The following is a 24,962-nucleotide window of genomic DNA, read 5'->3' on the forward strand; positions in this document are numbered from 1 at the left end:
GGTGTGGTGGCACACGCCTTTAACCCCAGCATTCAGGAGGTAAAAGCAGGTAGATCTCCACAAGTTTGAGGCCAGCCTGCTCTCATGGAGTTCCAGAACAGCCAAAGCTATGTAGAAAGACCCTGTCTCAAAAAACAAAACAAAAGTCCACAATTTATGGCCAAATTCAATAACATTTATCTAAAAATTTCAGTGTCTGACATATACATAAATTTAGAAACATACTTTTTCTTAGATTTACTCACTTTTTGGTTGTTTTCAAACAAAATAGCAAACTATGCACGCAATATTACTTCTTATAATGAATGCTTCCTTTTTTGAAAATGTAAGACTTCAGCTTGCTAGCTTGTATTACACAGATACAGGTAGGTATGCAGAGCCACTTGCAAAACATTCGAATTTTTTTTTAACTTTAAGAACAACTGTTTTATTACATATATTAGCTCTGTGTGTGCATGTGTGTGTATGTGCATGTACCACATGTGCTTGTGGAGGTGAAAGGACAATTTGTGGGGGTCAGTTCTCGTCTACCATATGGGTTCTGGGGCTCAAACTCAGGTTGTCAGGCCAGGGAGCAAGTGCCTTTACCTGCTGAGCCATCTTGCCTGCCTAGTATTCCAAAATGCTGTAAAGTGAAAAGAGAATGGGACACAGAAGCAGCAAAATTTTGTTTTTACTGTTGATAATGGAACTGGAGAGTTACTCATGTGCCATTTTATGATTTATTACCCTTAAATTAATTTCTAGTATCAAAATACTGTCTTCTTGCCAGGTGGTAAAGGCAGGCAGAGCTCTGTGAGTTCAAGGTCAGCCTGGTCTACAAGAACTACAAGAGCTAGTTCTAGAACAGCTAGTACTGTTACACAGAAAACAATGTCTCGAAAATCAAAAACAAAACAAAACAAAATACTGTCTTCTCTAGTTAGAATTCAATGATTGGCTATAGGATGATTACTTTACATGACAGGAAATATAAAGACATCACAAAACCAAAGAAACTTCACAGAATTCACAGTAAGCCAGGTGACTTTCTTCAACTCATACCTTAAGCTGTGGCTCTTCTTCGTCCAGAAGAGAAATAATTCCAGCTATAAGAAAAAAGACATACCACGATTAAGAAACATGCACATGCAGACTAACACTTGGTTAAAACCTAACAATGGGGCTGGTGAAATGGCTCACTCGGTAAAGTGCTTTCTGCACAAGCATGAGGGCCAGAGGTGGGCCCCAGCACCATCCAAAAAGATGGGCAGGATCCTAGTGCTGAGGAAGGAAAGGAAGAAACAAGCAGGTGCCCTGTCTCAAAAAAGATGAACTGTGACAGAAGATGCCTCCTGTCAACCCTGAACTCAGGGCAAGCTTCAGCTTAACAGCTAGGTATAATCTTAGCATAAACACATAGGCACATAACACAGACACACAGACATGGAGACCCAGAGCTTGCTGGCCAGAGTCTAGCCCACTGGTGAGCTCTGTGCCCCATGAGACCCCATCTAAAATCCAGAGTGTAGAGTGAAAACATCTGACAACCTTTGGCCTCCACATTCACTGGCTCATATGTGTGCATGCACACTCAAAACACATTCATACATACACTGCATATATACACAAAAGACAAAGAAAAAAGTACAACTTTGTTAGGGAAACAATTATATTTCTTTAAAACTGTAGAAGTTAATGCGGTTAGGGAGATGGCCAAGCAGGTAAGAGTGCTTGCTTAAGAAGGCCTGAGTTTAAATCTCCACATGGCCACATGTACCAACTATCCCAGCTCTAGTAGAATGGGGCAGAGACAGCAGGATCAATAAGGCTTGCAGGCCTGTAGCCTAGTCCAGGTTCAGTGAGAGACCCTGTCTCAGGGGGACAAGACAGAGAGAGCTGGGGTTGGAGAAGGGGAGACAGAGAAAGCACAGGAAAGCACGTGAACAGGAGACCAATGTACTCCTCTAGCCTCTGTGTGCAGGAACACACACACACCTGTGTATATACCTTGTACATAATCTAATATTCTCTCTCTCATACACACACACCAACTTTTTACTGTGTGTTGGGGCGGGGGGACATGTATGTGCCATGGACACACTGTGTGGAAATGGGTTTACTCTTTCACCACAAGGGTCAAGGCTTGGGGAAAGTGCTTTACCCACTGAGCTACCTCAGTGGTCCATGAATAAAAACATTTCAAAACAACTGTGGAAATTTATATTTTGGAGCTTTTATATCTATCTGTATCAATACATAAAATCTCACCAACCTCCCATAGATCATCTTTTGCTTAGCCCAACCGTTTTTGAAAGTATGGTTCTTGGTCCAACAGTGTTACTGTTACTTGGAAACTTACTACAAGTGGAATCTTGGTCTTGTTTCTTGTCTCTAAACTTTTTTATCAGAAAATAAGGGGCTAAGACCCAGGGTTCCTGTGGTTCCTGTGCTCAATACAGCTCGATAAAACTCACTGACATACTGACCAAGCCAGGAAAAATTTCTATACAACTTCAGAATAAAATTTATTCACTCAAAATAAACTAACAACTGTTGAGTATGGTGGTAGATGCTGTAATCCTGCCATGTGGAGAAGGAGAATCCAGTTTGAGGCTGATTTTGACTCAAAAAATGAAGTAAAATAACTTAGAAAAAATAATGTTTCAATTATTTCAGTGTGACTGTATTAAAGTACCCCCTTCCTTTCACAAATAACAGATTACAAAATTTATTTTTACATTTATCTGCTTATTATGTTTGAGCACACATGCCACACTGCGTACAACTTTCCTAATCTGTGTGAGTAAGAGCTCTCCTTCTCCCATTTGGGCTCCAGAAAGTGAATTCAGGTCATTAAGCCTAGAGGTGAGAGCCCTTACCCATGCAGCCTTCTTGCTGGCCCACAAACAACAAATTTACTAAATGGTAACAGTCTCACCAAACGATGTTCTCCACATGTCTCACCTTAGCTTCAGAGCGACAGCAGTAACCAGAATAAAAGAACGCTGTCTTCTCCCAAGAACACAAGAGATTACTAAGAAAATGATAGTGGGAAATTCTGTCCTTGTACCATAAATAAAACCAAGTTTTCTTAAGTATGCTTTCCACTGGTTATAAAATCATTCTGGAACACTGAAACTGGTTAATTAAAAAGAGTCCCTGTCATTTTAGTTCAAAGAGGTAGCTTCTTCCACCTGGAAAACAGATTGGGCAAACAGCTTCAGCAGATTTGGGGAGCCATGAAGGAAAAGGCACAATGTTTAGCAGCAAAACAAGGGCATCTCATTGCTCTAAAGGCCAAAGCCTTGGTGTGCTGGGTTGGCACGACACATCCAGAACAAAGAGGAGAAAAAATAAACTTAAAATGAAATCAATTTAACCATTAAATGCCTTGATTATTGAAACACTTTTATTGTTAAAATAAAAAAGTAACTAGTGTGTGTGAGAGAGTGGGTGTGTGTGTGTGGAACAGATGGCAGGCCAGAATGGTTGAATGACTATACAGCACTTAATCCCAAAGACACTATTGCCTACCACATGAATGTTCTACTGGCATGGCTTTTTTGCCAGAAGAGATGGATCTCTAGACTCTCCCATGTGGCTTCAGCTGTGATTGATTCCTTACATGGCTGTCCAGGCACAGAATGTCAGCCTTCAGTGATGGAGCTCAGCCAAATCAAATATGCTATAAACTCCTACACTAATATTTTCTACTTAAACACAAAACAGAATCCAACTTTAGATAGGAAAAGACCAAGAATGTGCTTTTTTTCATGCAAAGACCTAAGAATGCGCTTTATAAAAACTTGTATGGAGGGGCTAGAGATGGCTCAGAGGTTAAAAGCACTGGCTGCTCTTCCAGAGGTCCTGAGTTCAAGTCCCAGCAGCCACATGGTGGCTCACAACCACCCATAATGAGATCTGGTGCCCTCTTCTGTCATGCAAGCAGAACACTTCATATATAATAAATAAATAAATAAATCTTAAAAACAAAAACAAAAAAACTTTGTATGGAGTTGGAGAGATACCCAGGGGCTAAGATCACTGGTTGTTGCTAGGCGATGGTGGCTCACGCCTTTAATCCCAGCACTTGGGAGGCAGAGGCAGGTGGATCTCAGAGAGTTGGAGGCCAGCCTGGTCTACACAGCAGTTCCAGGACAGTCAGGACTGTTGCTCTTGCAGAGGACCAAGGTTCAGGTCCCAGCACTCACATGACAGCTTACAACCATCTGTAACTCCAGTTCTGGGGGAATCTGATGCCCTCTTTTGACCTCCAAGGGTAGCATGCACACAGGTAGTAGACATACATACACAAAGGTAAAATGCTTACACACATACAATAAATCTAAATAAAAATAAAAGCTTATATCATAACTGCCTTAGATTACTGGCTCAATTAATAGCAATATTTTTATATTATTTATCAATATAGAGATATGTCCTGGAAATATTACTTGAAAGTTGAAAATGGTCATGGGCATTGGTGGTGCAGGCCTTTAATCCCAGTACTTGGGAGGCAGAGGTAGGTGGATCTCTGTGAGTTCGCAGTCAGCCTGGTCTACAAAGCATGTTTCAGGACAGCCAAAACTGTTTCAGAGAAATCTTGTCTTGAAAAACAAAAAAAACAACCAAACAAAATACACACACAGAGTCAATTATGGAGGTCAGAAGAAGACAGAAGGTAGAAAAGTATTGTTTCAAAGTTTGTCAGCATTACTTCCTCTATTTGCTTGTGCTAAATCTAATTTACTCAATTTCATGTTTCCATTGAGTAGTTAATAATCTCTGTCCCCCTTCCCTTTCATAGTCAAATAAATCTCTTGAAAACAAAACACCAAAAAACCAAAATGGCATATATCAGTCTCTTACCCACCGTTTCCAGAGACTGATACGCGTCGAGTGAGTAAATGAGCAAATGAACGGACACACTAGAACCCTGACTCTGGTCTGTGTCACACCCGGGACAGATCCTAAGCCATGTCCTAAGCAACTTGAGCTGACAAGAAACAAAGTGACAAATTTTGGAGCAGAAGCTGGCAATTCGATAAACTTAAATGATAGCTATAAATGTACACTATGCTATCATCCCAGTATTTCAGGGCAGGACTCAATCAAATCCTTAGTCCTGATACCACAAAGAAGCTAAAATTCCGTATGTTCTCACCAAGTTCCCTTTCAGTCTGTTTTAAAAAGTTGGCACTGATTTCTTTATTTGAGGCATACTTTTTAACATTAGCCACACACTCTGCAATGCCCAAAAAATTATGGAAACATTTCCTGCCCAAAATTCTACCATGGAGTTCAGTCTAATAGTATTAAGGAAAATTAACAAGGTCATTATAGAATTATGATGGAGAGGTGACTGCCAAGGGGGAGTCAGAATGTTTTAATAGAGCGATAAGCCTGAGATGAACATTTAAGACCGAAGATCTAAGATACCTTGTGAAAGAAAAGGACAGGGTAGGGCAAGATCTGCAAGAACTCTCAAATAGGAGAGAAACTGAACAAAAAGTCTAGTGTGATCATGGTTTAATAAGGACGAGGGTATTAGAAGTCTGGATTTTATTCTAACCATCATTGATATTCTTGAGAAGAAATGCTATACAAGGCTTCCAAAGCAATTCCAAGAATTAGAAGAATGGACTTAGAAAAAGTATTGGTGGAAAAACAAAAGTTTGAGGCTAGTATAATAATGTAGGAAGAGATGAAGGTGGCCTGGACCACATCCCAAATGAGATCGCTGTTTCTGGGTCCACTCCAACAGCAGACACTTAAGCACCCAGAGATTAATGAAGCCAACACTCTGAAGACAACATCTACTGACAACCAGGGGGAATGGCTGGACCTAAGCCTATATTTACAAGTGGCAAGAAATCTAGAGTCTACCTCCTGAGCTAATTGGGAAAAAAAAAAGCTTCCTTTGATGGGAAATGAAATTCATCTGTAATCACCTGTATCCTTCAGGACAAAAGTCTAACCAAACGTACAGGCAACACTTCTCCACGTGTTTGAAAATAACCATCACAGGGTGTAGTGGTGCACACCTTTAATCCTAGCACTTGGGAGGCAGGGGCAGGGGGATCTCTGTGAGTGTGAGTACAACCTGGTCTACATAGTGAGTTCCAGGACAGCCAAAGCTACACAGTGAGACCTTGTTTGAAAAACAAACAACAAAGAAGGAGGAGAGAACTGTTACGATTCCAAGCATCTCTACAATTTCCTTACTCAATCCTCAAAAAGATGGTCTCAAGCTCCCCACTAAACAGATCACTGTCTATGGATAGATAACCTGTTTGTTCAAAATAAATACATGTAGAGCAAAGTATACAGAATAAAAAGGACAACCACGCAAGGCTGTGTAAGCAGCCAAGGTTGAAAAAGTACCAAGGCTAGGGACAGCTATATGCAAATCAGTCTGCAAAGCGCGGGATGCAGTGGGCTTGAAAATCTCCATTTACAAGTTAATCTCTACACCCTCCCATTACAATCTACACTACAAGTACCTACGTGTAAAACTATACAAGTGGCCGGGGAGTGGTGGCACTCGCCTTTAATGCCAGCACGCAGATCTCTGTGAGTTCGTGGCCAGCCAGGTCTACAAGAGCTAATTACAGGACAGCTAGGGTTGTTACACAGAGAAACCCTGTCTCGAAAAACCAAAAAGAAAAAAAAGAGAGAAGAGAAGAAAAGGAAAAGAAAGGAAGAAAGGAGAGAGAGAGAGAGAGAGAGAGAACGAGAACTATAGTGTATTGGAATCGCGCTGCAGCCCCGAGTCCCGAGCATCTAAACACACAGAGTTAAGGTAGCTCTCCATTCAAATTTGCTTTTATCGAATGAGGTTCTTAAGTGGCTACGGTGGCCCCCAAACCCAGCCCCCTCAATCTAAATTCGGACTTCCAAGAGAAGGTATCTTAGCCCGAGCCAGAAGCACTTGGTGTAGCAGTTAGGGTGCGAGACCAGGAGCTGCTTTACGATGCTTACAATGGCATCGGGGCCCACCCCACTCGAAACACCTGAGGGGAAGGACTTGGGGGTGGGGATCACTTGTCCAAGAAGCGGACAGAGAGAAGAAAGGAAATCTCCCTGAAGTCCAGCGACCGCCTAGGAGCCAGGTCCAGTCCTGGCACGGGGGTGTGGTTGGAGCGGGATGCCCAAGTGGCCTCCTGGTCCGATTCCTCCAAACCCAAGGGGCCTGCAGTGGCCTGGCCAGCCTCCAAGTCCCTGTGCCCAGGGTGGGCCTCGGGCAGAGGGGCCGCGCAGGCCGGCGCTCGACCCGGAGGTGCCCAGTCACTCGCCCTGACTCAGCTAAACGCCGGCGCGGTGGCGGCTCCTCCCTGGGGCGCCTGCTCCCGGCCGCACTCACCGGCTGAAGTGATCATGGCTGCGCCCTGCACTCGCCCGTCCTCTAGTCCACAGTCCTGGCCAAGCCCTGGATCTGTCAGCTCAGGGCCCGCTCGCTCCGCCGCGGCTCCAGGTTCCCGGGTGCGCTGCTCACTCAGTCCCCTCCACAGGCCGCCGGCTCGCTTCTAGTCGAGGACCCCGCCCGCCCTAGGGCTGCCCGCACCTCCGCCTGAGACTTGGCGCAAATTCGCCTCCGCACCTGTGTCTTTTGGGCAGCTGCCGCCACTCGAAACTATGCAACACGGCAAAAACCATGCCGTTGTTTTTTTTATAACTCTCCGCGAGGTCATCAGAGCTATGACAGGCTGGGAAGAAACATTGATTAGCACCTGTCATCAGGCTTCAAAATAGACACCCTTGCAAAAAAAGAGGCCCATTCATCACCCGCCATTGCTAGAAGAAAGGGTTTAGGGAAAGTCTAAACATTGCTCGCAGCGCCACCTATGGCTCTGGAGGTCTCACTGCGGCAATGCCCGCCCACTCAAGACGGTTGGGAGTGTAGCAAAGTACGTTCTTAGAAAGGTGGCTGAGGCAGAAGGATCTTGAATTCGAGGCCGGGCCGGGCTATATAAAGATTTGCTATCTAAGCGGGGAAAGGTGGTGGTGGGTACGACCGGAGGAACGACTTGGTCGGCTCAGTGCCTGCCACGAAAGCACAAGCCCCTGAGGTTGAATTTGGATTCCCAGGGGCGGGTGGAGTCTCTGTGCTGAAGGAGGTGGAGACAGGCGCCTCTCTGGGGCCCGCCCGACTTGGTGAGCTCCAGGTTCAGTAAGAGACCCTGTTTCTAGAAATGACGTGGCGGGGCTGGAGAGATGGCTCAGTGGTTAAGAGCATTAACTGCTCTTCCAAAGGTCCAGAGTTCAGTTCCCAGCAACCACATGGTGGCTCACAACCATCTGTAATGGGGTCTGGTGCCCTCTTCTGGACAGAACATTGTATACATAATAAATAAATATTTAAAAAAAAAGAAATGACGTGGCTTGGTGTGGTGACTCACACCTTAATCACAGCAAAGGAGGCAAAGGCAGGTGACTCTCTGTGGGTTCAAGGTCAGTACCGGCTACTTAAGAGAGTTCCAGAACAACCAGAGTTCCACAGCGAGACCCTGTCGCAGGGCAAACAAACAACAAACAAACCAAAAAGGAGGACAAGCATTTGAGGAAGACACCCAATGACAACCTCTAGCCTACTTGCAAGAAAACACCTACTTGGCACAAACTTACTGGTGTCTTTTGTGCAGCTGCCACCTCCGGAGGACCCCTCTCCTCCCCCAAATATGAACACACACATACAAAAATAGAGTTCCCAGGTGTTAGGAGGTAGTGGCAGACAAATCTTTGTGAGCTCCAGGCCAGCCTGATCTACATTGTGAATTTCAGTCAAGTAGGGGTTACAGAGAGAAAGAGACCTCGTCTTAAAAGGACAGGGCTGGTGGTGGTTTGGAGAGACGCCATTAGTGATTAAGCTTCCAGTGGACCCAAGTGCAGTTCCCAGCACATACATTAAGCAGGTCGTAACTGCTTGTAACTCCAGCTCCAGAGGATTTGATGATCTCTTCTGGCCTCCACAAGGACCTGCACACATATACACACAAATAAATAAATCCTTAAAATATATCTAAAAAAAAGACTTTCTAATAAAAAAGTTTGCCTCCAAAATACAAAATTCTCATAGGACTTTATTATGATAATGAATTAATAATTAGTCTATTATAGATAAACAATGAGAATTTAGTCTGTCCTAAAACATATTATGTAGCTGAGGATGACCTTGAACTCATGACCCTCCTGCCTCCAGTTGGGGAATGCAGAGATTACACATCTAGTATATACAGACAGAACTGATGCTGGAACCCAGGGCCTCCCACATACTACATAAGAACTTTGCTGTGAGCTCCCAAACCCCTAGAGAGGTCACAGGCAACTGCCAACAGGTCACACAAAAGTGAATTCAAGAACCAGCCTGCCTCCACCTTGGGCTTAAAAGCCATCTTATAGTAAAGACCAACTAGGTTCATTCCTGTTTGTGATTAAATCGCTGTTTCTCAAGGATTGGGCTATGCCCTACCTGTAACCTTAACTACAAATGGTTCTGTATTGCCTGTTCTAGGAATGACAATTGTGACTTTGTTTCAAAAAGTTATATATAACCAACTGGCAACCCTACCTTTGTTTCCAAAGATTATATGACTACTTTGTTATGCCCGCCTTGGAATCATGCCTTTGTTTCAGGGGGGTTGAATGTTTATGTTCTGCCCCTGTAACTCTATTTTGTTCACCGAATTCCCCATTCAGAAACTCCCTACCCCTGAGCTGTAAAAACCTTGTCTTCTTCACATCCAAGGGTTTCCTCTTAAACCCCGCCTTAGGGAGAGGAAACCCAAGTACTTGAATTGAAAAACTTGCTTTAATGAATTGCTTACTTTAATTAATTTGGCCATGACGGTTTGGGTCGGTGCTCTTTCTCCTTCCATCTTTCAGAAGAACGGAAGTAGGCTCTGTTAAGAAAATACCAGCTCAAGGACCACTTATATAGTTCAGCGGTTGAGCCCTTGGGTAACACGCATGAGGCCCCAACTTAAGTCCCTAGTACTTCAGAGAAAATCAGAGCTTGGGTGCTAGGAATACAGATTAGTGGCAAAGTTCTTGTTTACTATGCTCAAGGCGGGAGGGAGGACGAGAACACTACGTTAGGTTGTGACAGCTATAGTATCAAAGGCAGTAATAGGGAGTAGAGGGGCCTGTGTAGGACGCGGCTTCTGTGGCGTTTATAGCAATGCCATTCAAGAATGCAGGCTTCCGTTGTGAAGTCGATGCCTTCCCCAAGAAAGTCAGAAATGACAATTTCAGGTGCGAGCGTAACTTTTTTTTTTTTTTTTTTTTAGCTACTTAGTTTCAGTCAGTGTTAAGTCCAAAAGAAACGGGACCAATGGCTAACTGTGGTGCCTATTAGCATACCAAAGCGAATGCTGGCTTCCAAGCCTGTGTGTAACCGTGGCTTTTCTTGGCTCCTCACCCTGCCCCCTACCCTAACCTACTCTAGCTCAGAACTGCTCTTCCTCCAGCTTCTCGTCATTTCGGCCATTTGCTCTTTTGGCCCCCCTCTCTTTTACCGCTTTCTCTGGGTGGATTCTTTTGTCTTTCTCTCTTTCTCTTCCTCTCTGAACATCCCTCCCTTATGACAGTGTTGGGTTTACTACTTTCTCTCCCTGCTCCGACTCTTCCAGCTGTCTCTGTCTGGACCCTCCCTCATATCTACAAATAAAAACCTTCCCTCCAACCGTACCTTGCAGCAGCCATGCCCTTACTTTATATACAGTTAATTACTTGTTTTTGCAATGTTGGAAGGGAACCCACGGCTCCTTGCACGGTAAACGTGCACAATGTTGACAGCTAATAGAGCACCATCGCCCCAGCTCTGGAATTTGGTATGTTGACAATTAATTAAAAATCTTTTGGGGGCTTAGGGTGTAGCTCAGTGGTAGAGCACTCCCCTAGCATGGGTAAGGCTCAGGGTTTGAATCCCAACACGCAGGCAGGAAATTGGCGGGTCTCACAGCGCCCTCTGGTGGTCTCAAGGCCCCTTGCTGGTAGCGTGGCCGAGGTCCCCAGCCCTGGCGTCAATCCTGGAGAGTGTTGGGCGGGAACCACAGACCTGGTGCCCTCCCCAGCAGTAGAGTGGCGCAGTGGCTGAGCGTCGTTTGAGTCCTGAGGCTCCTGGTTTCTACTGCCGATTTCAAGGCAACTCAGCCGTCCGGCTGGGACTGTTTCATTGAAGACCAGTGCCACGTGTTTTTAGAGATAAAGTTTTTATTAGTGGGAGGAGAAATGTGACCTTCAGCTGATGGCACGAATCCCTCCGTGTGGATGCCAAACGCCTGTCCACGGCTGAAATTGGTGTGGGTAGATTGAGGCACCGAATGATCACTGAAGGTGAGGGTGAGGGGAGGGAGAGGCACAGGGAAATGTCCAGGTGGGATGGTTACGAGCGTCCACTCTCTGTTCCTTTCTCTCTCTTTCTGGAATGGCCAGCCACCTCCCAGGATATAGGGGTTAGGAATCACCTTGAACCCCTCTGAAAGTCTTTTTTTCTTTTTTAAATTTATTATTATTTATTTTTTTATGCCTGTATGTCTGCCTGCAGGCCAGAAGAGGGCACCAGATCTCATCATGGGTGGTTGTGAGCCACCATGTGGTTATTGGGAATTGAACTCATGGAAGAGCAGCCACTTCTTTTAACCCCTGAGCCATCTCTCCAGCCCCCCCTCTGTAAGACTTTAGTGTCTTCCTGGCTGTCAGTGCTGTTCACACCAGAAACTACAAGACAGTTGTCTTGCATTTTTAGGGTTTTTTTTGTTTTTGTTTTTGTTTTTTTGAGACAGGGTTTCTCTGTAATTTTGGAGCCTGTCCTAGAACTAGTTCTTGTAGACCAGGCTGGCCTTGAACTCACAGAGATCCGCTTGCCTCTGCCTCCCGAGTTCTGGGATTAAAGGCGTGCGCCACCACCCAGCTACATTGCATTTTTGTTTGATTTTTCAAGATTGAAGCCAGGACCTTGTGCTTGTAAGGCACACTCCATGAGGGAACAAAACCGTAGGTTGCATTTAATTTTAATCATTTAACATTAAATTTTTATTTTGAAGTAGAAAATTTGTTGATTTAATCTAATCAACTGGTATGTCAAATGAACTTCGATTCACTGCATTTTTTTCCAGTTGAACAAATATTCAATTTGGTTACTGGAAAGCTTCATGGATGGAACAGTTTGAGGGTGTGAATATTGTTATGACTAAATGTAATGGACTCTAAATCAAGTGTTTTCAGTGCCAAGGTGTGCTTGTGAAATCAGAGGCTAACTTACAGGAGTCAGATCTCTCTCTCTCGGAAAATAAATGCATATGTTAAATAGTTATTTTAATTCAGGGTTGAGTGTTTAGTCTGTGTGCATGTATGTGTGTGTATCGCATACACGTCTGGTACCAGAAGAGGTCAAAAGAGGGCCTCGGATTCCCTGAAACTGGAGTTATGGATGGTTGTACGTCATCATGTGTGTGCTGGGATTTGAACCGGGATCTTCTATGAGAGTAGCAAGTGCTCTTAACTGCTCAGCCATCTCTCTAGCCCCGGGTTCTCTCTTTCTTCCATAGAGGTCACTGGGATCCACCTCAGACACCAACGCTTGGCAGTGGTCACATTTACGTGCTAAGCCATTTTGCTGGCCATGAATTAAGCACTAAAGTTCTCACAGGGTTCAGTGACTTGGTACAACAGGATGGAAAATGCCATGGAGACAGTGTGGGGGCTCACACTCGTAATGCCAGTACTTGGAAGGCGGAGGCAGGAGCGTCATGAATGCAAGACCAGCCTGAGCTACCCAGCCAAGTTCAAGGCTAGCTTGGGCTAAGTAGTGAGAGTTTGCTTTTAAACATGTAAAATGCTTTATCATTCATTTCCAACTGAAAGAGAATTTTGCTCTTAGTAAAGTTTATATGGGATGTGGGTGCAGTTCAGTTAGTAGTGTGCTTGCCTAGCATGTACAAAGCCCTGGGTTTGATCCCCAGCATTGCCTAAAATCAGGTGTGGGGCTTGCTGCCCAAGCAAGATGACCTGAGGTCGTATCCCTAGCACCCACATAAAAATCCAAGCATGGCCCCACATACATGTTACTCTAGCCCTGGGAGAGGTAAGGAGATAGGATCATTAGGGTTTGCTGGCCACCACCCTAGGGAAAAACTAGTGAGTTCCAGGTTCAATGAAACACCCTGTCTTAAGGGCATGGGATGGGAAATGGTAAAGAAAGGGTATACCCACGCCGTCCTCTGGCCTCTGTGTACGTGTGTGTGCACGCACGCACACCCACGCCCACACAATACCAGGTATAGTGCCACACAGGTAAACCCAACACTAGGGCGGTAGAAGTAGGAGGATCAGTTTATTCAAGGTCATCCTCAAGTACAAGTTGAAGGACAGCCTGGGATACTGGAGACCCTGTATTTAAGAAAACAAAGGTTGGGCCAAGTAGTGGTGGCACATGCCTTTAATTCCAGTACTGGAGGCAGAGGCAAGTGGATCTCTGTGAGTTCGAGAACAGCCCGGTCTACAAGAGCTAGTTCCAGGACAGCTAGGGCTATTACACTGAGAAACCTTGTCTCAAAAAACCAAAAAGAAAAGAAAAGGATAAAGAAGAAAAAAGAAAATGAAGGTTGGAAAGATGGTTCATCAGCTAAGAACACTTACTGCTCTTGCGGGAGAGTTGGGTTCAGTTCTCAGTACCCACACAGCAACTTAAAACCATCGGTAACTCCAATCCCTAGGGATTCAACGCCTCTTCTGACCTCCATGGGCTTCTGCACACACATCATGCATTTACATACAGTCAGGCACATACACATAAAATTTAAATGTGTTTTAAAAGTATATTCAGCTGGGTGTGGTGACCTGCCTTTAATCCCAGTACTTAGGAGGCAAAGGCAGGTGACTCACTCTCCATGAGTTTGAAGACAGCCTGGTCTATATGGTGAGTTCTGGGCAAGAAAGAGCTCTACCTAGTGAGACTCTGTCTTAAACAAACAAACAAACAAAAAATGAAGATTGCTCATGATTTAAATTAACATTACCTGTTTCTTTGCCTTTTTTCCCAAGGTGGTTTCTAGAAAATGGGAAGTTTCACTTGCGCCTTGCCATGGATTCCTCTTAAGCCCTCTAGTTCCAAGTGTGGCCCTTCAGGGCCTTGCCTACTTTCTGGAGCTGTTCCTGTTGCCTGGCTCTGGGTAGGCTGAAGGGGAGGCACCCTCTTGTCGGGGACCAAGGGGTTGAGAGTAGCTGTCCCCACATCTATGGGTTCTGGAGCAGGCAGTCCACAGGGACTGCAGGCCAGAGTGAAGTTAGCCTGCAGTACGAGCAATGATACAAGCCACCCTCAGCATGAAGACCTCTTCCACTAGCAATGAAGAGAAGAACTTGGGGCTAAGAGACTGTGGTAGTTTGAATATAACTGGCCCCCACAGTCTCATAGGGAGGGGACTATTAGGAGGTGTGACTTTGTTGGAGTGGGTATGGCCTTCTTGGAGGAAGCGTGTCACTGTGGGGGAGCTTCCCTATGCCCAGGATACTGCTCGGTGTCTCAGTCTTCTTCCTGTGGCTTGCGAGATGTAGCCCTCTCTGCTCCAGCACATCTGACTGCACGGGGCCATGTTTCCCATCATGATGAGAATGACTGAACCTCTGAAACTGGAAGCGAGCCACCCCAGTTAAATGTTTTCTTTATAAGAGTTGCTGTTGACACAGTGATTCTCCACAGCAGTAAAAATCCTAACGAAGACAGAGATAGACCCAGTTTTTGTAACTAGATCTCAAAACCAGGGCTTGGTCACAAGGACTAAGCAGGGTGTTCCAAGCCCTGCTAAGCATTTTGGGTAGGAGTCATAGCTGGAGATCCCAGGGAAGAAGGTAGATAGGGTTCTCAGCCTTACCAAAGCCACACCCACCTGGATGTGACCTCCCAACACACCCTGTTCTCCCCTCTCAGTCTCACCCATTGTACTTCCTGTGACTCTGAACCTACCTGCGACTGTATCCTACAGGCAGCCATGCTCTTCTCCAAGTGGCAGCCATGAGTGTGAGGCTGAAGACTTGGGTTCAAAGTTGAAGGCAGATAGGATGTACGTAGATTTCTGGTGGTCCCGTACCACCAACTTCCCCTAGCTCCAACACCAAGGTTATGCAAGTGACTGGCTCTCCTGGCTAAATTCCACCTCTGTCCCAATGCTTGATCCACTAACACACAAAATCAGGTCAGAGTGCTGGCGCAGCCCTCAATAAAGAAGACAGCTTCCTCCCCTCACAGGGCAGGCTCTGTGTACCCTGCAAACAGGACAAAGTCCAGGCTACCTGGCCCTGTGAAGCAAGCCCTACCTTGTAATTGGCTTTGTGTTTTTGAGACAGGGTTTCTCTGTGTAGTCCTGGATGTCCTGGAACTCACAGATTCACCTGCCTCTGCCTCCCAAGTGCTGAGATTAAAGGTGCGCGCCGCCACTGGCCAGCCGTCATTGGCATTTTAAAGCACAGATTGCGTTTGCATCTTCAGTGGTCAGTGGCCGTTACCGTCTAGCTGAAGTTTGGTCCTTGCTTCTTGCAGAAAAAGAGGAGCTCACTGATATTGCAGGCCCAAAGCAACCACATTTGGTTCCTTTAGAGGCTCTCCTGAAGATTTGCTTTTACAAGCCAGGAACTCTTTGGAGGCAAACACTTGAACAGGAGAGAAACCATGACACAAATCTCAACAAAGATTTGCCTGAAAGCCAGTGAAGGTCTGGGTTAGCTCTGCTTAAACACACACATATGCATACACGTCCGCACCCTCTATTGTATATCAAAACCATGCTGTCTTTCAATTAAAAAGAGAATCTCCTTTTAAATATTTACTTCTGGGACTGTAAAATGGTTCAGTGGGCAAAGTATTTTGCTACCAAACCATATGACCTAAGTTGGATCCCCTAGGTCCACATGGTGGATGAAGAAATTGACTCCCACAAGTCGTCCTGACCTCCATACATGTGCTGTGGTATGTATGCGCCACCATAAGTAAAAAGTAAAAATAAATAAATAAACAAATAAATCTATTTAATACTGGCTTCCACTCCCCCAGATATTTTCCAGTTCCAGACATGGGCTGTGAAGAGATCACCTGGGCCTGGAGGACTTTTAGGGGTATTTTATTTACTCAGACTCCCTCCTCACCAGACCCCCATGAAGACAGTGTTAGAGAAGAAAAGGAAGACTATTCTGTTTCTATCAGATACCAGTGAGGCACTGTCTGGTTTAATTAGATCTAAGGAGCCAGGACTCATGTCAAAAGCAGAGGAACTACCATTGCATTCCAGGTTAGAACCCCAGGACCTAGTGGAGCTGGTGGTCAGGTCCTCACATGTGGCTCTCAGGGACCCCTGCCTTCCTCCAGGTCTCCACCCTTCCTTCTTTCCTCCGGAAGGGTCCCACAAGGCCATCTCTGGTGAAACCCAAGTCCTGCTGTCCGCTGGGAAACAGTACTAAGATGGACGGCAGGATGCTGTTTCTTACACCTGTTTTACCAGCTGGGAAACAAAACCCAGGCTCAGTACACCGACCTTTGCAACCAGTGACAAGACAGCAGACAACTCAGACCACAGCTAATGCGAATGGTGTGCGAATCACCCTTTTAGAGCAGAGGCGACAAACTCAAAAGGCCCTGAGGTACAGTAGGGATGGGGTTCTAAGTGAAGGACGGAGAGGAAGGTACAGCCTTCCTCACCCAGGAAACCCAGCTGATTTAAATGTGCTGTTTCCTAAGTTTCAAACATGGGTAACAAATACAAAAGATTTTTAACTCTGTAACTTCCTAGACAAATTCCCAGTTTAAATTTCAAGCCCCTTTTCTTGCTCAAATAATGGAACTCAACCGAATGATCACATAGGATTGCATAGGTCAACATTGTAACAAAAATATAGCAGCTTCAGATACACCAGTCTTCCCATTTAAAAACAAAATCAAGCTGGGCTGTGGTGACACACACCATTAATCTCAGCATGGGAGGCAGAAGCAAGCAGATCTCTGTGAATTTGAAGCCAACCTGGTCTACAATAGCTAGTTCCAGGACAGCTAGGACTGTAACACAGAGAAATCCTGTCCTGAAAAACAAAACAAAAAACCCCCAATAAAACCAAAATCAAGTCAAATTGATAATTCAAAATTGCTTTTCTTTTTTTTTTTTTTTGAGACAGGATCTCGTGTAGCCCAGGCTGACCTCCATCCAATTCATATTGTAGCTGAAGGTGAATTTGAATTTCAGATCCTCCTCTCTCTACTTCCCAAGAACCAGGATTACAGGCGTGTGCACCTCTTCCAGATCATATAGCTGTGGGGATCAAATTAGCATGCTAGACTCTCTCTAACTAACTGAACTATACCCCAGCCTCTAGCTCACACGTGAATAAAATATGCTAACTGGACCACTTCCCACGGGGCAACCTTGCATTATTAAAATGAGTCTGCTTCCACCTCACGCCAGGAAGATGCCAATCCCTCTGCACCTCATGCTCTCTCCACGAGACTGAGAGGGAACAGGATTAGGCTGTGGATCACCAAGAAGAAACTGAGGCACAGAGCAGGGAGGGTCCCCTCCCTTGGTGCTGTCACAGAAAGAGTTGAAATGATGACTCAAAGGTGTGTATCTCCTCACAGGGAGCTACGCCAAGCACAGCACAGTTGGGTATCTGCAGAGTGGAACACAGTTGAATATGTAAGTCTATCCACTTCCCTCTGACAATGCTTTTCTCACATCAGGGAAAACTAGTAGGGCCCTTTCCCTTCCAAAGACTGATTTCTCCAGGGGCAGGCAAGGCCAAGAGGCAATTCCCAGTTGCCTCTGCGTGAACCCTCTGTGACTCAAAGCCTCAGAAGGAAGATTCCAGAATACTTGGGCTAGGACTTGAGCTCTAACATAAGTCGGGGAACTGAACACCCCAATACCCTGGCTTTCCTTGTCCTTGGTGCTCTAGGCAGCTCCCAGAAAACTTTTCCACAGAGGATTTGGCACAGTAATCAGTGTCTACACGGGAAAGACTGAGGCCCCTTCTTCTCACAGCATGCAAGGCGCTTTCGGTTCTGGCCCTGCAACACACAGGTCATTTCGGCTCTGACCTGACAGGCCCCCTCACGGCAACAGTCGGGTCTTGAGTTTGGCTTGTTCTGGGGACCAAGGACCCAGGAAAGCCAAGGGGATCTCTTTACAGACTGACAGGGAGAAGGGATTGGCTCTTTCATCTCTCGAAACTGTCACAACTGGTATTCTGAGAAAATAGATTATTTGGGGTTGGACCGTCCTACAGGCTGTGAGATGCCCACTAATTGTCCCCACACAAGTTTCCAGTATTGCCTGGAGGTGCATCCTAGTCCCTGGTGGAAAGCCACTGGGCTGGCAGCTTCCTGGGAAACAGAAGCCCCAGACAGAGTGGCAAGTCTGCACAGCGGTGCAGTGTCTCCTTGGCTCTGAGAAATGAAGGCACAGAGAGACAGGATCACCTTGCTCACAGAGAGAAGAAACACTAAGTGTGGGGCAGGTCCCATGGGCCTTGCTGCCTCACTGGCAACAGTGAAAGCGGCAGTCCCCAAGCAAGTGGGGTCTCTGTGGTCAGTCAGCCACCAGCTGCCGAGGTCAACACTGTGACATGGAAGCCCACTGAGAAGGTCCAGACCCCAGTGTGTAGGTTAGGGCCAGTCCAGGGGTTCAGCCTTCATCTTGTGTCCTCCAAGGGCTCAGATGGCATGCGGACAACTCCATCCTGGGCTCTGGCTCCACTCCCTCGGTCTTCACAGTCTCCATTGGGACACATGGCTGTCAGTGCAAGCTCCTCCTCCGAGACCTGGAGGTGTTCTGGAACATTCGAGAATAAAAAGATCAAGTTTATGAGTCAATATCCAGCACTTAAAGGGAAGAAGTTGGTCCAAGATCTACGTTTAAAGCCAAAATGGACTTTTTGGATGTCAGATGGCTCGGCAGGTAAAGGTTTTGGCTGCCAACGCCGACAACCGGAGTTTGAGTCCCAGGACCCACATGGTGGAAGCAGAAAACCAGCTCCCTCAAATTGTCTTGTGACCTCCACAAGCACGCCATGGCATGTGCACACTGGAAATGTAAAAAGCCAAGCAAAATACAGGCCTAAAACTATTTTAGAATAGGGACCCCCCCTTTGACCCAACAAGCCCACTTTCAGCTGTGTCTGCAAGGACATGCTTAGGAGTGATCTCCACACTCCTGCTGCCATCTCAGTACCGGTCTAAGGGTGAAATGATGGGTCCGCGGAGAGAAAGAAAAGTCCCAGGTCCTTATGGGGTCTGTGAGATCCTGGGACGACACTGACCAACTCTAATGCCACCGCCACTGTTTTTATGAGAGATAGTGAGGTCTCTTACAGCTTATACTGGTTGAGTCTTGGCTTCCCCACCTGCAGCTGGAACTGTGCAACTGATCCTCAGCATCGAGAAAAGTCATGAGGCAAACAACCTAGGGTTTCTATGTATGCTGGGGCTCTGCATTAAGAATGGGGCTGGGGACACAGCTCAATGGGTAGAGTGCTTGCCTAGCACACATTAATCCTAGGTCCAAGCCCTAGCACCACATAAACCGGGAGTGATGGTGCCTGCCTGCAGTCCCAGTACTTGGGAGGTGAAGGAAGAGGATCAGAAGGTCAAGGTCATCCTTGGAAACACTTGAGTTCAAAGCCAACCTAGAATATATGAAACCCTGTCTCAGAAACAAAACAACATGTATAAAATTGTCAAGGAATACATAAAGATCATTTTAAAAACAAAACCAAATAAAACAACAACAAAAGGTTGTGCATGTAGCTCAGAGTGAGGTTGTAGGTCCATCTCCCAGAATCACAAAAAGGTGCTTTGTTTTGTTTAAAATGAAAGATGTTGTATAAAATTCTATAAAACTAAACACCCACACACACATGTACTCAGCAGTAGAAAGTACTTGTTACTATTACAGAGAATTGGGTTCAGTTCCCAGTCAGTAACCACATGGTGGCTCACAAAAGTCAGGAACTACAGTTTCAGTGGATCTAGCGCCCTCTTTTGGCCTCAGTGGGCACTATATGCACATGGTACATATACATACATGGAGGCAACACACATACATAAATAAATACAGTAAAGCAAGTGCTCTCATAATGTTCACATTCTATTAGGGATTATATATAATACAGAGATGACTGAGATGCACAGGAGGATGTACATAGGCTAAACATACGCACGGTGACCCCTCGTTTCTCTTGTGTGTGGTATGTGCATATGTGCATGTCTTTTCATGTATGTGGGTGCATTTGTGTGGGTGCCAGTACACAAGTGAGTGTCTGTGCATGCATACATGCACATACGCGTGGTGTCTCCCCTGAGGTTGACGTCAAGAGTCCTCCTCCATTGCTCTTCCACCTTATCCATTGTGGAAGGGTCTATCTAGCAAACCCAGAACTTGTAAGTATGACCAGTTTTGCTAGTTTGCCTGTTCTTGGTTCCTCTGCTTCCTCTTCCTCCCTCTGAGGCTGGGATTATAGGCCTACTGGCACACTCTCTTGGTCTTTAGTGGGTTTTGACACTCCATCTTCATCCTTGCCTGGCAATCGATTTAACCACTGAGACATCTCCCCAGAACTGCTACTCTATTATTTTATATAAGAGCTTTGAGCATCTTCAGTTTTGTCATTTTTATATTTACTTATTTAGTGTGGTGTGTGTGTGTGTGTGTGTGTGAGAGAGAGAGAGAGAGAGAGAGAGAGAGAGAGAGAGAGAGAGGATGACTTTTGGGGTGTCAGTTCTCTCCTTTCCCAATATAGATTCTGGGAATCAAACTCAAGTTTTCAGTCTTGGTGGCATGCACCTTTACCCACTCCATCCTCCTAGCTCAGTGTGTGTGTTTTAAGCCACTGTTTGTGGCAAATTATTAGGCATTGAAAGAAGGCTGCTAGGTCAGTGAAGGGTCAGTTTTAAATAAGGGACACAATAAAGGCTTATTTTGTGCCTCCACTCACTGTTTGTGCCCTGCTCTATCCCTGCCTCCATTTACCAGCAAGATGACCCTACCCCGGAAACCACTCTGGGTGAGTTACCTCCTTTCTAGTCTCCCAGCCTTTGTGGATGAGGTCACCCGATATCCCTTTAGGGACTGCTGTGGTCCTCTCTAGCTGGATCTGCCTCTGATCTCTGTGTTTCCACAGGCTGTCATCTTTATGCTTGTGTCTAAGACCCTGTGCCCCTGAAGGGCATCCTGGCCCCATGTGGCCCAGCTCTCCACTTCAAGACCTTCCTTTGCCATCTGCACCTCAGCCCTGAGCACCCTTGAGGGGGCTTCCTTTTCTGAATATGATATCTGCTAGCAACCGTTGCTCAGGGTGCTCTCTGCATCTTCCTATGTCTGCATACAGGAAGCCCTGTATCTCAGCTGAAATGCCACTAGCTCCTTAACACTCATGTTCTTCGGGGGCCACTGGCCTGTCCTCACATCCCCCACTATGCACGTGGAATTCCTGTCCTCCAGCTCTCTTCCTGCCTTCACCAGGTTGGAGGACTCTTAGGGCAGGAACCCTGCCTGAGCCAGCCTGAGCCCTGCTTGGAGGGACAGGCAACCGAGTGCTCCTGTCATTCTCAGCACGGAGGAAGTGTGTCCTTAAGGCCCCTGTATCAGGATCCAGGCAGCCAATGTGCTTACCTTGAGCTGGGCCTTGGGAGGAGGTGGCATATCCTTGGTTCTTCCTCTGGTTCCGAGGACCCCAGGAAAAGCAAGTCAGTAGGCCAGGGAGGCCTGGTCTTTCCCAGGCACCTTCTGCTAGAAAGAGTCCAAATCCCCAAGGCAGAGGTCAGCTAGTGCCTGCTCCAAAACCAAGAGACTTTCTTCAGCAACCCAGGAGTCTTGACTTTCTACCTCCCTGCTTTCATCTGTCTGGTTATCTTACTTCAGCCTCACAGATTTCTGTGATATGTGTACATGCTGGGGGAACCATAGCAACAAAATGACATGAAATCAATCACAATCGCATACCACCAAAGAAACCTCTCAGAGAGCAGTCGTTTCTCCCTCAGTTTTAGTTCAAACCCCGCCTTCTTTCCTTGATTCCCTACCCCAATCCTTCATTTGTTTGTGCATCCATCCTTTTGTTTGTTTCTGAGACAGGATTTCACTATGTAGTCTAGTTTGTCCTTGAACTTTCCATCCTCCTGCCTCAACCTCCCAAATGCTGGGATTACAAGGTATGCATCATTGTGCCTTGCTTCAAACTATTTCAGAACACCAATAGATTAATTTTTTTTTTAATGACAGGGTCTCATTTCTTAGCCCCAGCTGGCCTGACACTCACTATGTAGGCCAGGATGGCCTCAAACTCACAGAGATCTGTCTGCCTCTGCCTATAGCTGCTAGGATTAAAGGCGCGGCTTACCACGCCTGACTTCCATAAACTGTTGTAAAAAAGCTGCAAGGAAATGCATGCACAAGGAGTTATAATTAACTCATGTCCTTGAAGTTTTTGTTTTTCTTAGTGTGTTGTTATAAAAGCTGGCAAGAGTCGGATATAGCAGAAGATGATACATCTGCTAAGGTGCCATTTTCCAATGTGTCAGTGCTTATTTCAAAGCAAGGATTTAGTCATCCATTTTGGATGCCAGGCAAGGGAGTTAGGAAACGGGAATCCTTGGGTTGTTAAACTCACAAGAGAGCAGTGATGAAACCATTTGGTCTTTGCTGAGAGAGCCAAAGATCAAAGATTCTGCATTTCACTAGTGAGTTTGCGGGCAGGAGGGAGTGCAGGCTTTTCAGAAGGCGCCCCGTTTGAATGGAGGGGTGGGGCGAGCTATAGAAGGAAGAGAAGACTGGGCTGGGTCACAGTCAGGTGCACAAAACCATGGCCAGAGTTAAGCGTGCCTGGGGCAACTGAGAGCTAAGAGAAAGAAGGTTTAGAGTTTTCTAGGTGCCAGCTCATTAGTCTAGGGAGAATTTGTGTGAATTCCCTTCTTTCCCTCAAGACCAAGTAAGGAATCCGCTGGCTGGATATGCTCAGAACAGGAGTATACACGAGGAATTTATTTCCCTCACTTTTCAGGATGCTGGAGGTTGTTCATCCTCCATAGAAGGCAAGTTGACCAGAAGCTAGGGGAGCCTCCAATGATAGAAATTTGCCAGGCTGGCAGGCGCAAGTGTGACGTTTGGAACGTCAGATAGTGTCTCCCCGCTGAGATAGGTCTGATGTCTCCCAGTGGCTGACTAATGGCCAATAGCAGATGCCCTGCACCGCCCCCCCCCCCCCCCCAGCCACTTATTAAAGAGTCAAACGGAAGGGAGCTGATCAGTGCAAAGATCTCCCAGAGTCTGCCCCAGCTCCACTGAAGGTCCACATTTTAATCCCACTATACCGCGGAGTTCCTGCAAAACCTGCTGCCCCGGGACACCTGACCCGGCTGTAATGGAAGAGTCTCCGGCTGGGAGAAGCTCTCACTCCTTTCTACACTTTAAGCGTGTGTGGAAGAAAAAAGGTGACCCCGCCACGCCTGGCAGCAGCGATCAGCGTAGGCGGGAAGCCAGGAATCACCGAGGTCACCATGGTCTCGGTCTCTTGCGCTTGCTTACCAACACCAGGTTCCTGGCACCTATTTCGTGCCTCTGCCAGGAACTGTGTCCGCCTTCCACCCTTCCACACAGAGATTCTCGGCGCTGCTCACGCTCTCCCCCAACTCCTGCGACAACCATGCCTGCACCGTGCCCTAAAGCTCCAGTCACCACCCTCAGCCCGTCTCAGTTCTTCACCATCCCCCAAGCACACCACCCAAACTTTTGCACCCCGAGACGTTTCCATCTTCTTCCGCTATCCTCAGTTTCCTACAACTTGTACATTTTGTTCAAAACAGTTCAACTCTATCCACTTACTGACCAGCTGAACCCTAGGCTCCTTGTCCTCCATTTCACTGGCAGTCTGGATTGACACAACTTCTTTCTAGAATCAGGTCACCTTAGGCTCAAAGGCCTTGTGCTAGGGACTTCTCTGCTCCGGGTCTCAGTTTACTATGGTGCACAACAGAGTTGGGTGGCCCAACGGGGTTCAACCGGACTAAAGGAACTGAAGTCTTCCCCTAGACGCCTTCACCGGTACCCAGCCCGATCCCGCGCAGCCTCACCTGGTCGACCTGGCCCGGCAGCTTGCAGGGCCCTGCAGGCCGCCTCCTGGACCGCCAGGCAGGAGGCCGGGGAGCCGAGACGGAAGGCGGCAGCTTGCACCGGGCCCCCGACCTGGCGGCCGAACACCGAGCGCAGCAGCGTCTCCAGCAGCTGCAGTCCTGACACCACCGCGTCCTCCGTTCCCGCGTCGGCCACCAGGACTCCGACCAGCGCTGCGCCCTCCGGTCTCCGGCTGCGCACATCCCGCAGCATCTCCCGCAGGAGGCGCCGCAGGTCCCGGGCGGCCAGCGATGAAGAGCGGCACAGCACGAAGACCAGCGGCGAGCGGATGGAGCGCGCTGCCTTTGCCCCCGGAGCCCGTTGCGGCCCGATGGCCGCCGCAGTGGCTGCGCTCTCGGCCTCTGTGTAGTGGCCCGGCTTACCGGGCTTCCCCGACTTGCCCGACGCTGGCTCCGGCTCTGGCTCCGGAGGGAACACGGCGCGGGAGAAGTCTCGCAGCAGCTCACGGCTCTGCTCGCGCTCCCACAGCTCTCCCACCAGCAGCACCTGCCCGCGGCCGCCCGCAGCCTCCACCAGCGCCTGGAAGTGCGGCTCGGCCGGGCTCGCCGGCTGCAGGGCCAGCGGCTCCAGCTCGCTCTCCATGCTGGCCTCCGCGTCCTGCGCGGGGCCCGGAGCTCCGCAGCCTCCTCTACGGACACGCCCCCGAGGGCCGAGCCTCCCCGACCCCCTGGCTCACTGGCTGCGTCCTGCGCTCTTCTGTCCCAGTTAGCTGAATATCATTCACTCATTCATTCGTTCATTCAGACACCCTTCCTGAGCACTTAGTAGGTTCGGGCTCTTGTGGGGCTGAGGGTGAGTGGACGTTAACGTATT

General features: G+C 47.2%; 2 protein-coding genes across 3 annotated transcripts in view; both read right to left on the bottom strand.

Annotated features, from left to right (window-relative positions):
* The window catches only part of Psmd1 (proteasome 26S subunit, non-ATPase 1), a 78,939-nt gene extending 71,424 nt beyond the window's left edge, over positions 1-7,515 (bottom strand). The window contains exons 1-2 of the mRNA XM_041650205.1: positions 7,346-7,515; positions 1,045-1,088 (exon numbers count right to left, since the gene is read on the bottom strand). Of these exons, the coding sequence (XP_041506139.1) occupies positions 1,045-1,088; positions 7,346-7,361 (60 nt within the window). The 5' untranslated portion in view covers positions 7,362-7,515. The remainder of the gene's footprint in view (positions 1-1,044; positions 1,089-7,345) is intronic.
* A 6,048-nt stretch (positions 7,516-13,563) lies between these two features.
* On the bottom strand, positions 13,564-24,755 carry CUNH2orf72 (chromosome unknown C2orf72 homolog). 2 transcript variants are annotated; one of them, XM_041650475.1, is made up of 3 exons: positions 24,089-24,755; positions 21,633-21,746; positions 13,564-18,794 (listed from the first exon to the last, which is right to left on the bottom strand). In XM_041650475.1, exons 1-3 carry the CDS (start codon positions 24,729-24,731, stop codon positions 18,655-18,657), a joined length of 897 nt encoding a protein of 298 aa, XP_041506409.1. In that variant the 5' UTR covers positions 24,732-24,755; the 3' UTR covers positions 13,564-18,654. The 2 variants fall into 2 exon arrangements, with proteins under 2 accessions (XP_041506409.1, XP_041506408.1); XM_041650474.1 differs by having other exon boundaries at positions 21,633-21,749.
* Between the last annotated feature and the right edge of the window lie 207 nt (positions 24,756-24,962).

Source organism: Microtus oregoni, unplaced genomic scaffold (assembly GCF_018167655.1).
Source record: "Microtus oregoni isolate MIOR12 unplaced genomic scaffold, Mior012 000004F_ref0000308, whole genome shotgun sequence".
NCBI classification, from domain to species: Eukaryota; Metazoa; Chordata; class Mammalia; order Rodentia; family Cricetidae; genus Microtus; species Microtus oregoni.

Coding starts and splice junctions, on each gene's coding strand:
- CUNH2orf72 (XM_041650474.1), bottom strand. CDS start 24,731: ATGGAGAGCGAGCTGGAGCCGCTGGCCCTGCAGCCGGCGAGCCCGGCC. Junction 21,750..24,088: donor TGCCGGGCCAGGTCGACCAG/GTGAGGCTGCGC, acceptor GACTCTTTCTAG/CAGAAGGTGCCTGGGAAAGA. Junction 18,795..21,632: donor CTCCCAAGGCCCAGCTCAAG/GTAAGCACATTG, acceptor CGAATGTTCCAG/AACACCTCCAGGTCTCGGAG.